General features: G+C 33.7%; 2 protein-coding genes across 3 annotated transcripts; both read left to right on the forward strand.

Annotated features, from left to right (window-relative positions):
* Positions 1 to 3,039: 3,039 nt before the first annotated feature.
* Positions 3,040 to 5,524, forward strand: LOC21395840 (50S ribosomal protein HLP, mitochondrial). Its single transcript, XM_024175840.1, has 4 exons — positions 3,040 to 3,212; positions 3,408 to 3,513; positions 4,330 to 4,421; positions 4,729 to 5,524. The coding sequence occupies exons 2-4, from the start codon at positions 3,480 to 3,482 to the stop codon at positions 5,101 to 5,103; spliced, it is 501 nt and encodes a 166-aa protein (XP_024031608.1). The 5' UTR covers positions 3,040 to 3,212; positions 3,408 to 3,479; the 3' UTR covers positions 5,104 to 5,524.
* Positions 5,525 to 6,478: 954 nt separating this feature from the next.
* Positions 6,479 to 11,305, forward strand: LOC21395841 (eukaryotic translation initiation factor 2D). 2 transcript variants are annotated; one of them, XM_024175838.1, is made up of 9 exons: positions 6,479 to 6,738; positions 6,838 to 6,949; positions 7,497 to 7,687; positions 8,070 to 8,164; positions 8,256 to 8,684; positions 8,872 to 8,980; positions 9,488 to 10,136; positions 10,556 to 10,720; positions 10,967 to 11,305. In XM_024175838.1, the coding sequence occupies exons 1-8, from the start codon at positions 6,604 to 6,606 to the stop codon at positions 10,675 to 10,677; spliced, it is 1,842 nt and encodes a 613-aa protein (XP_024031606.1). In that variant the 5' UTR covers positions 6,479 to 6,603; the 3' UTR covers positions 10,678 to 10,720; positions 10,967 to 11,305. The 2 variants fall into 2 exon arrangements, with proteins under 2 accessions (XP_024031606.1, XP_024031607.1); XM_024175839.1 differs by lacking the exon at positions 10,967 to 11,305 and adding an exon at positions 10,866 to 10,917.
* Positions 11,306 to 11,514: the final 209 nt, after the last annotated feature.

Here is an 11,514-nt window from a genome sequence, read left to right on the forward strand (position 1 = left end):
CCAAAGAAGGAAGGAGCGGTAAAATAAATAAATAAATAAAAATGCAAATCTTTGGAAAATTGTGTAAATATTATTATGGCGTTCGATTGCATTTTTGAATTATAACTTGAGTTTTGATATTGAGTTGAATTTGAGTTATAATTTGAGTTTGTATTTAGATGTGCACATTTAAGTTATGGCTTGAATTGACAATCTATTTGAGTTTGTGTTTGAGTGTGTCAAAACTTGAATTTATATTTAGATAGTATTTTAATAAAAACTCAATAGTGATGGAAAGTTTTAATAAAATATATGGATGAGATTTTATTCATCTATTCATTGTGAACGCATAAAAAAATCATCTCAATCGAAATTAAAACGAAAAAGTTATGATATTTTTAAGAATAAAAAAAATACTATTCATTAACTTAAGTTTGAGTTTATGAACTTGAGTTGAAGGGTGAACTTAAAACTCAAATTTTAATCCTAAACTCAAATTAATGACCCCGTTCATTTTACTGATTCGAGTTTAGAATTCAAGTTTTACTAAACAGTCACATCTAATTTTTTTATTACGGTAAAAAACTCTCACATAAAGTCACATCTTAACTCGAATTAAAAACTCGAATCAACGAACTAAACGAGACTTGTTCAAACTTAAATTTTATAAAAGAACGTGAATTTAAATAAAATTATAACTTGAATTTAATTTTTTTAAAAATTTTAGTAAAAAAAACGCGTATGTAAGTATTGGTATTTGGTAGGTCCAATCCAAGGCAACCCTTGAGAAAATAGAAAAGAAAACTTGTGCTGCTCAACGAGATGTTTGAAAATGACTATTATAAGAAATTAAGAATTGTCAAAGTCAGTAGCAAATGACATACCCACGCAGCTTCCATGGTTTTTTTTTTTTTTTTTTTTTTTTTTTTTTTAAAATTTTCTAAAATGTTTGGCCGTTTGGAGTTGTTTTTATTTTTATTTTTTACATTTTTTGAGAAAAAAATTAACACAAGAGAGAAACGGCGTTTGACATAATTAAAGATAAAAAAACATAAATGAAAACGATTTTTTGATTTAGTGTAAAATGAGAGATAAATGAAAAATGACTTTTAGTCGTTTTTCATTTTTTATTTATATTTTCTCATCTCTCAAGTAGAAAAAGAGACATTAATGGATTTTTTATACTAAAATAATCTCTTGATAAAACTATCAAACACATTTTCAAAAAGAATTTCTATTTGAGATTGAAAACGTTTTCATTTTCATTTTCATTTTCGTACAAAAAATAAAATCGTTTTAAAACGAATTCCAAAAGCACCTTTTTATTTCCCTACTAGACTTACACTGGGTTAATGTAAGTTCATAGGCTTTTTAGAAGATTAATTACTAGTTTAGTAGTCAGATTATTGATGGAGAAAACTTATCAAACCCAAAATGAGTTAGTGATGAAGAATACAACACGTAATTTTACTCATGAAATCATGTTATCTCTGTTTCAATAACTCAAACTGTTATTTAAGATTCAAATCTTAGTTCAAGATTCAAATTGGTATTTAGGAGAAGAAAATTTAAAAACAATTTAAATCATTAACAATGGTTCAAGGACAACTCAAATTATTGATTTTAGAATTCACCTTCCCTAAATTCTAACAATCCGAATTATTGTCAACAGTTAAATAGTTCGAGATTTTACTTCTTCTCCATCTGCAATTTCAATCTTAAAAATGTCATAACTTTTTCATTTTAATTCCGATTGAGATGATTTTTTTTAATGTATTCATAATGAAAAGATGAACAAATCTCCACCCATATTATTTTTTTAATGTCATTTATAATGAGGTTTTATAAGATTTGTTATAAAACTATAATGATAGTTTTCAACACTTTATCCAAACACTGTTCAGATTTTATTTCTAATTCAAATTGGGAAATGTCGCCATGCCTATCTAAACTATAATTTAAAATTAGTGTTACATTTGACATATGTAATAATAATGTGTTGTTTGGTGTAAGGGTTTTGAACTCAGAACCATGATTCTCATTGAGAACCATTGTTTGTTTACAAAAAGTAAAAGGTGATTCTGATTTGACTCACCTAAAATCAATGTTTGGTTATGATGGTTCTGATTCAAGATTTAAACCATGATGTGATATTTTAAACCATGAATCACCCTTGAACTGGTTTAGTTGGAGGATTCAAACCATGATTTGAATCATAGTTCATGCTTTACTACAATATTTTCTCTCATAAAAAATACACGTAAATAAAAAATGATTCTAATCACATGATTCTAATTCATGAACCAAACGTAGTTTTGGGTGGTTCAAACCCCTAATTCTGGTTATGGTTTCAGAACCATGATTTGGACCCAAAATCATGAATCACGATTATGATTCCAAAATCAAAACTAGAATCACCATGATTTGAATTCTCATACCAAACGATCTCTAATAGCCCGTTTGGTTCATAGATTAGAACAATGAGATTAGAATCATTTTTTATTTACGTGTGTTTTTCGTGAGAAAAAATACTGTAAACCATGAACCATGATTCGAATCAGAGAACGAATCCTCCAACCAAACGGGCTCTAAAGTATAATATTTATTTGATAAAATGAAATATGGTCTATTATATATTAATTAAAAAATAAAAGTAACACCCCAAATTCATCTAACGTTTTGGTTCATGGATTAGAATCATGAGATTAGAACCATTTTTGATTTACGTATATTTTTTGTGAGAGAAAACACTATAGCGAACCACGAACCATGATTCAAATCGAGGTACGAATCCCCCAACCAAACAACTCCTATATATTTCTGGGTTTTGTTATTCAACTGACGTTTGGTTCATGGATTAGAATCATGATATTAGAACCATTTTCAATTTATGTGTATTTTTTATGAGAAAAAATACTGTAATAAATTATAAATTATGATTCAAATTATGATATGAATCCCCTTATTAAACGTCTCATCAGTTTCTTTTTGAGAAGAAAAGAAAATAAATGGATCAAAAAAACAAATAAATAATAACACAAAAAGGGGGGAGGGGGGAGGAACATAAATCCCTAACTCGTCTCTCTCTCTCTATTACTCTGTCATCACTCATCATAATAGTTCACCGTAGACTCTCTGAGTCGGTGTCACCTGCTGAGAGCCGCCGCTGCCGCCGTTGAGGCCTCTCCACCACTCTTCTCTCTCTATCGAGAAAAAGGACTTTCTCTCTCTAGGTGGGATTTGATGTTACTTGGTTTATAGATACTTTGGGAGATTTAATTCAGCTCATATGTCTCTCTCAGAGTTCATCTTATTTTAGACCAAAGAAAAAAAAAAAAAAACAAATTCGAGGCTCATTTGATATATTCTTCTCTCGCTACTTCTCACTCTTACTTTTGCTTTTATGTGGGGGTTATTGGTATTCGCAGGGCCTGAAGGAGAGGAATAGGACAAGTCTTTTTCTTTCTTTCGTTCCGAACAACGTTGTATAAAACGCAGAAATGGCTGCCAATTTCGCTTCCAGGTGTTTCCGTGGTACGATTTTATTCTCTCTCAATAAACACCTCTTTTCCTGTTATGATAATTAAAACTGTAACTCTCATTTCAGTCCGATGTTTTTGGCTTTTCGAATTAAAGACTACCCTAAACGAAGAAATGATTCTTAGGAATTTCTTTGCTTGTGATGAAATACTTGTAACCTAGGAATGGAATTCTTTTGAAAATACCTGTTATATGATTCAAAAGGAAAAATCAGCAAGCTTTCGAGCTTACCTTGCGAGTAATGTTTTGTTGTGTCATCAATGTTCTAGGGCTAATTCGAGCGTGGGATGTAGAGGCGTCAATGGTGCTCTTCTTCTTCTTCTTCTTCTTCTTCTTTTTTTTTTTTTTTTTTTTTTTTTTTTTTTTTTTTTTTTTTTTTTTTTTTTTTTGGTAGTCTAAGAGAGGTGGAAGGAATCAGTACTGGGTTTCCTCATATTTTTGTTGCCATAACCATTTCCATGTACGACAACTGTACGAGTGCTCAAGTTCCTGCTCAGATGATTTATACCATAACGATTGCCATTTGGAGTTGTGATGGTATTGGCTTCCTCAATGGAAAGCTGTTTATTCCATTATAACAGATTTAAATTTGTCAAGTCAGCGTTGACGATTGTAGTATTGGAAAAGTTTCTTGGCTTATTTTCTGAATGATACGGCATGTTCTTGAACTGCATTGAACCATACTATCTTTAATTTCCTGTGGGAAACAGAAACTCAGCTTGTTTAATTTGTTACTATCATCGACGGGCGTAAGTTTTTATGTGACTTGACTCTTTGCCTTCTATTGAATGTGCTTGGTACCATAACTAGCGGGCCGTTCATTGTTGGGTGGACTTGGCAACAACTTGTCTGATTTGGTAAACACATCACGGGAGGTGACGCCCTGCAATTGCTTGTCTCAAGTTAGTGTACTGGTCCATAGTAAGCCTTAAATATTATGACTTTGTTTATGTAAAATGAACTACTTGGTACTTTTTTATTTCACTTCTAAGTTTCCTTTCATGGTTGTATAATATTGTTGTTTCAAATACATGACCTTTTCATTTCTTTTGTGTTGCTTTTGGGGTAAAACAGTTAGGCAGGCTGGGAGGTTTAGAGCAATCATATTCATAGTTGATTTCTCTCCAAATATGGTTTAACTAAATATAAATTGTCAACTATGCTAGACTATTTTATGAGGTGCTGATTTATTTTTTTGCGACATTGCAGCAGCAGAGGAGTTTTATACAGATGAGGACTGTTCTCAAAGTTGTCGACAACTCCGGGGCGAAGAAAGTGATGTGCATACAAGCTCTGAAGGGGAAGAAAGGGGCAAGACTGGGGGACACGATAGTTGCATCTGTAAAGGAAGCCTATCCTAATGGGAAGGTGAAGAAAGGAAAGGTTGTATATGGAGTTGTTGTCCGTGCTGCGATGCAAAGGGGCCGTTGCGATGGAAGTGAAGTCAAGTTTGACGACAATGCCGTGGTGCTTGTTGACAAGCAAGGCCAACCAATCGGGACTCGAGTTTTCGGGCCAGTCCCTCATGAGCTCAGGAAGAAAAAGCATGTCAAGATTCTTAGTTTGGCTGGGCATATTGCCTGAACTAGTGAGGCGCATTGGAATCTGTTTTCCAGCGGTGTGGTGCTTGAGTTTCGACGCTTGAGTTTTGACGATGTTCAAATAGCCTAAATCTTTGCCTGAATGATGCTATGCTGAAAGTTATATGCAAAAACTAATTCTTCAAGTATGGTGATGGAGCTTTCCAAGATTTTGTTTAAACTAAAAATAATCATAGCGCTTATTGAGTCCTATTAGTGTTGGTTCTTCTGAACTTTTTGCAGATTTTGTGGATCATCATGAATTTACCTTTCCTTTTTCCTCGGATATTATTCATGATTAGCCCGCTAATCCACCAAGTAGTATGCTTGGTTAGTGCACATGCGATGGCTTACTTTATTTTCACAGGAAAAAGATAAAAGGGAAGAGTGTTTCATAATTCATTATGAGGTTGATGGCTAAAGAAGGCTAAAGCCAAAGAAACAACTTATTCCTATGAGTTTGTTCTTCTGTGAAGTAAAAACTTATTATGCACATAAAAACCTTACTTTACTAGTGATAATGTGAAAAAGAACCAGCTTGGTAATCAACTACTCTGAACGTGTGCATGTTAGTTCATCAATTGTTTTATATTGTCGAAAAAGAAAAATAATCTAAATTTCATTCACACTTATTAGTAGTTTTTATAGCTGACAAAAATAAAGATAAGTTCCCCACCTTTTTATTATTATTATTATTATTTTTATCTAACATCTAACAATACATTAAAGGGAAAATTCTTTTCTATGGGCTCTCACGTGACACTCTTTCTATTTTTCTTTTCTTTTTTTTTCTTTTTTATCTTTATTCTTTTGTGATTTGTTTTACATTTTTATTTTTTTTGTATTTTTAAAAATATATTGTTTCTCACTTTACTCTTGTAAGAGTAATTTTTTTGTACGTGATTCTATTTTATTTTTAATTGATTAAAATAATTTTCTTCAAATATATCTCAACTTATTTTTTTTGTCAATTGTTATCTTTACACACTTCTTTTTTTTAAATAAATTCAAAATTTTTTAAATGATTGTGTAATGAATTTCTCTTTATTCGTTAAATAATAAAATTTTCAATAGCACGACAATATTCGCACGTTACATAACTAATATATATATATATATATATATATAAAGTGTCATTTTTACTCTTGAAGTTTCAAAAAATATTGAAATTTGTCTAAAATCCAATTAAAGAGAAAAAGTCTTCTAAGAATGTTGGTATACTCGTTAGTCATGAGTCATGAGTCGGGCTTCACATGATCACATAACTAGGCTTTTAATAGTCTACTTTACAGAAGTTCAATTACAAAAGTAAAAGCAAAAAATAAATAAATAAAAAAACAAAAATAAAAGGAAATTGCAGAAAAAATGTTAGCGTTGGCAAAATAAAATCCCTAGAAGCTTAACCTGGCAAGCAGGGGCAACCTTCACTTCACTGAAAGCGTGGCAAAAGAGGAAGAAACTTGGTTTTGTTGAAGAAGAAGAGAGAGAATAATAAGCAAAGAAGATGTTTAAGAAGGCGATAGAGCTGAAGTCGCACCAGAGATTGTCAGGTGCTGACAGGAAGAAGCTCAAGAGGACCGTCAAGGACAGATTCCCCGCCGCTTCCGATTCTGATATTGATTCCTTACTTCCTCCCAAGGTCCACTCCATTATATGCAATCATTTTTGTTTTTGTTTTTCTCAAAATCATCATCTTCCTTCTTCTTAATTATTAATTAAAATAGCTTTACTTTTATAGGCGGAGATTACGGTTGCCAAGTTTCAGAATCGAGTTCATGTTTATAGCGTTGAAGCTGCTTTTCCTGTGTTTTTCGATATCGATGGTCGAGGCAATGAGATTTTCCCAACAGGTCACTCTTTATTCTCTTTTTTTGTCTTGCTTTCTCTGCTTTAGTATACATTATTATAGCTTCATTTACAGATTATGATTTAGTAATGAATGACAAAGGAAGTGCTTGGGAATGAGAATGGAATTACTAACAATTCAATTTCCTTTACGGTGTTTAGTAATTTCACAAATAAGAATCCTAACATAGTTTATACTAAGATAAGACATTCTTGTGTTTGTAATATTGGATTAAAACTTATCAAGGCTACAATCATGATTTTGTAATTTATTCTATTTCAAATGGAATCAAAACCGGGGATGATTGGGATTGTCATTTTCCCCCCTTATCCTTACATCACGTGGGCTTCACCAAATTAGAATTTATAATTTGTGATAAGCAAGCATATGCCCATTGTAAAAATTGATTCTTTTAATGCGTAATTAGTGTGGGAGTATTTAGGATGTTTTGTAGTCAGCAAAAGAAGTCAAATTTTACTTACTGCTGTTCAAGTGTGAATCTTTTTGTAATAAATAATAAAGTTGACTGGTCTTCCATGTTATGATTGCAGTATATGCTCTCTGGAAGGTTCCTGATCTAATGCCTTCTTTCTTGTTGAAAGGGGGCGAGGTCTCTCGTTATGTCATTGGGGGTGCTGATCTCATGTTTCCAGGTATCAGCGTACCTGCTGAAGGTCTGCCTTCATTTTCTGCTGGCGAACCATGGGCTGTCAAAGTTCCCGGAAATCCTGCTCCAATTGCAGTAAGTTATTTCCTCAAATTCAATGCTTTCGAGCTTCCAAAACTGTTTGATGCAGGACCTAGGGAGAAGATAAAAGAGAGAGAAATAGAGGGAAGGAGAATAGAAATTTTGGAGTTTAGAGAGAGAAGAACAATCAAGATGAAATCCCTTTTATGGTCAAAGTTTAAAATTCAACCGCTAGATCAATTTCTAGAGAAATAGATATAATGATAAGATAAACTCAACATAACAATGAGATAAGCTAAACCAAACCTAAATAATCCTAATAGGTACATACATAGTCTAATTCCTAGTACCTAATATCTGCATCTTGTTCCGCATCACTATTTCTCCAGATAGATTAATGGTCTTGGTTTAAGAAAATTCATATTGTTTCCTCAAGGTTGGGAGTACCACAATGAGCAGCGCTGAAGCATTAAAAGCTGGTTTGCGAGGGAAGGCTTTGAAAATTACTCACTATTATCGTGACTTACTTTGGCAAGTATTTCATTATCTGCCTCAGAGAATAAATTCTGCTTGAAATTTGAAGTACTTCTTGATTTAATGTACTTCTGGTACCTTTCGGCAGGGAATCAGTTGAAGGCCACTATGTACCAAATGCAGGATTTTTGGAAGATGTGGTGTTTGAGGATCCGGCCTCATCATCATGTCAAACTTCAGATTCACGTGACGATGCTACAGATTCTTCGCATAACCAACCGAGTGAGACTAATGGAAAAGAAGTAGAGGACTCTGTTGGTGCAGCTGAGGAACACCCTATACTTGATTCTGCTTCAGTATCCCAAATTGAAGGCAAAAATGATACTGCTGAAGGGATAACCTCAGGTGTAGCGGATTTGAAGGTAACGGATACCACTACTGCCGATGAAATGGTTGTGGAGGATCAACAGCCTTTGTCCATTGAGGATGTGGACATGCTTTTGGACAAGTGTCTACTGCAAGCGTTGCACACAACTGTCAAAGATAAAGACTTGCCCATGCCTGGAAGCACACTATGGTAAATTTTTAATGATCTAAGATCCCTTCCTCGTTAGATTCTCTCTCTCTCTCTCTCTATAATAAATTGCGGGTTGACATCTCGTCTTGGAATAGTTGGTTAACAACCTTTTGGTCTAATATTTTCAGTTGCTATGCACTTATAGAATTTTCTAATAGCTGTTGCTGTTTTCTTTTTGATTGTCTAGGTCAAATCACGTATTACCTTGTAGACCTTCAGGCGTCACCCTTGACATCAAGAAATCATCGCATAAGAAATTGTCAAAGTGGCTACTAGCTAAATCTTCTACAGGATTGGTATGTATTTAACAAGCTTTATTCACTTCAAGAAATGAAATAAAAGAAAAAGTTGGTAATCTGATCTTGAAACATTTTGAGAGTTTTAAGTGCTTTTAGATATCGCACGGCAAAGTCTCTTTACTGCTATGTTGGGCAGACATTCAAATAATTTCTCTTTTGATTTATCTGTCTCTTTTATATAACATTATCTAATTGTTAGTATTATTTTTTTTTGTGTGTATAATTTGATTTTTCAACTCATGGCTCCATGTTTGTTTTGTGCTTTGTGCCACGGAAGATTGAGTCTAATTTTATGAGGGAAAGCAACATTTTCAGTGTATCTAAAACACCATTATCATCTGATTTTACGCTCTCTCTCATAAAGCCGGAAGGGGATCTGATAACTTTTTGCACAAAGCTATTTCGATCAGGAGTCAACATATCTAGTTTTTTTACGCTTGATGCTTTTAGTTTTCATTAAGTGCGTCTTATATGCTCATCAAAACGACATTAATACCCATGCAGATAACAGCAAAAGAGGATAAGCATAAGAAAGAGGCTGTGTTATTCGCTGTTAATCGTGGTCATCCAGATTACTCATCCTTCAAGCCAGAGAAACGGAAAATTGAGAAAAGTGAGCAGACCACAGAACATTCTCAGGGTGAAAGTCGGTCTGATAATAAAATGCTTGAAGTTGCGGAGATTTATAAACCGAGTGTACATGTAAATCCCATATTTACGGCTGTAGGAGCTGGTACAGGAATGCTTTACAGTGCTTCAGATGCCATTGCTGTTGTTTATAAATATATCGAGAATGAGAATCTTGTGAAGCTGACAAACAAGTCCATCGTTGTTTTGGATGCGATATTATGTGATGCACTGTTCAAGGGAGCCATAAAAAAAGGTTCGACATATCCAACAGAAATTCATAAGAAAGATCTGGGATCAACATTCATAAACCGGATGCAAGCTCATCACATTGTGACTAGAGGAGGTGAGTCGGTTGTTCGTAAAGGTGGTCTGAAAACAATCCAGATAGTGACAGAACGAAGGCAAGGCAACAAAAAGGTGACAAAACTCTCTGGGATGGAAACATTTTTGATCGATGCTGATGCTTTGGCATCTGAGCTGCAGAAAAAGTTTGCTTGTAGCACGTCTGTGGCAGAACTTCCTGGTATGATGCTTCTTCGGTCTTTGTATTTTTGCTGAGAAATTTGGTATCCAACCAATTAGAGCTTAAGTGTGGGCAAAGGGTGTTGTAATTGATTAGTAGTCTGTAGCAATTAGAGTTTGTTAGAAGGAATTGTTAGTATAAATAAGAGGGTTAATAAATTAATAGCGCCTCATTATCATCCCGAGTCCAATAAACCTCAGTTCTTTCTTCTGCTTTATTGCAGAGTTATACTGTGATTTCTCAGAATTAGCTAGGATCCTAGCAAAATTTTGCTACTAGATCAGTGTGTTTCCTGTAACTTTTCTTGTTCTTCTTGTACTAAGAAAATCTTTGATGCTTACTGTATCAAGTTAAAACTCTCCAACTAATTATCTCATCATTTTTGTTGGATGCTTACGTTCTTGTGTTTGTTGTTCCAGGTAAAAAAGGACATGAGGTCCTGGTTCAAGGTGGCGTTATTGATGACCTAGCAAAGCATTTGATTGAGCGATACGGAATTCCAAAGAGATACATTGAAGTACTGGACAAAACCAAGAAATGAGAGGTCGAACGGAAAGTGTTATTCTCCTCTACCTTAAGTTGAGGTAACGTTTAGGTGCATTTTGGAGTTGTGTACTTGGTAGTATTAATTGACTAATGAGATCATGAAGTGGACATGTTAATGTATATTTTAGCTTGTTTATTATGATTGAATTATCTTCTCATATTTTTTTTTTTGGTATGTTTTAGGCTCAATCCCAAGTAACGCATAACTTAGCATAAAAATAGTTGATGATCAATGATGCATGGTTATTAAATTTGATTTGGTGAATTGCATTGTGCTTTTGAAGTTTGAACAGCGTCAGATGTTGAGGATGGTGGACAATACTACATGCCAAATATGAAAGCTTGAGTGGTATTCCTTTTGCAATAATATTGCGACTGATCAGTTTTACCAATGTTTAGGAATTGGTATTGTTATTTTGGGCGATATTTCAGTACTATATATATCTTTTTTGCATTCGAGTCCTTTGTACATCGAAATGGCCGGCAGTGCTTTGATGGAAAAGTTGTAGCTCTTCGTGTTTTACGTAATATATACAAAATTTCATCGAAGATTTGGGATTGAGTTGGCCTCGGCAGACTCTTAGGCCCCGTTTGATTCCTATAAATGAATCCATGATTCTGAATCTGCTACAGTACTTTGTATCTCATAAAGAATTTGAATTCAAAAATTTCTTCTTTCACAAAGTCCGCACCAATAAAATCAGAATCACTGACTTGAACGTGTGAACCAAACGGACCCTTAACTTGTAGGACTCACTAATAATAGGTGAAAGGAAAATCCAAACAAAAAAAAAAAAACAGGTTGCAAGCAACCCGGAAGAAAAAACAATGT

The sequence above is a fragment of the Morus notabilis genome, unplaced genomic scaffold, assembly GCF_000414095.1.
Source record: "Morus notabilis unplaced genomic scaffold, ASM41409v2 Scaffold544, whole genome shotgun sequence".
Lineage (NCBI taxonomy): Eukaryota > Viridiplantae > Streptophyta > Magnoliopsida > Rosales > Moraceae > Morus > Morus notabilis.

What these genes read in the sequence shown, in the direction of transcription:
- LOC21395840 (XM_024175840.1), top strand. Translation starts at nt 3,480, where the DNA reads ATGGCTGCCAATTTCGCTTCCAGGTGTTTCCGTG. An exon ending in CGCTTCCAGGTGTTTCCGTG is followed by an intron (nt 3,514 to 4,329) that starts GTACGATTTTAT and finishes TACCATAACTAG; the next exon opens with CGGGCCGTTCATTGTTGGGT. An exon ending in CCTGCAATTGCTTGTCTCAA is followed by an intron (nt 4,422 to 4,728) that starts GTTAGTGTACTG and finishes GCGACATTGCAG; the next exon opens with CAGCAGAGGAGTTTTATACA.
- LOC21395841 (XM_024175838.1), top strand. Translation starts at nt 6,604, where the DNA reads ATGTTTAAGAAGGCGATAGAGCTGAAGTCGCACCAGAGATTGTCAGGT. An exon ending in CAATGAGATTTTCCCAACAG is followed by an intron (nt 6,950 to 7,496) that starts GTCACTCTTTAT and finishes TTATGATTGCAG; the next exon opens with TATATGCTCTCTGGAAGGTT. An exon ending in ATGCCTGGAAGCACACTATG is followed by an intron (nt 8,685 to 8,871) that starts GTAAATTTTTAA and finishes TTGATTGTCTAG; the next exon opens with GTCAAATCACGTATTACCTT.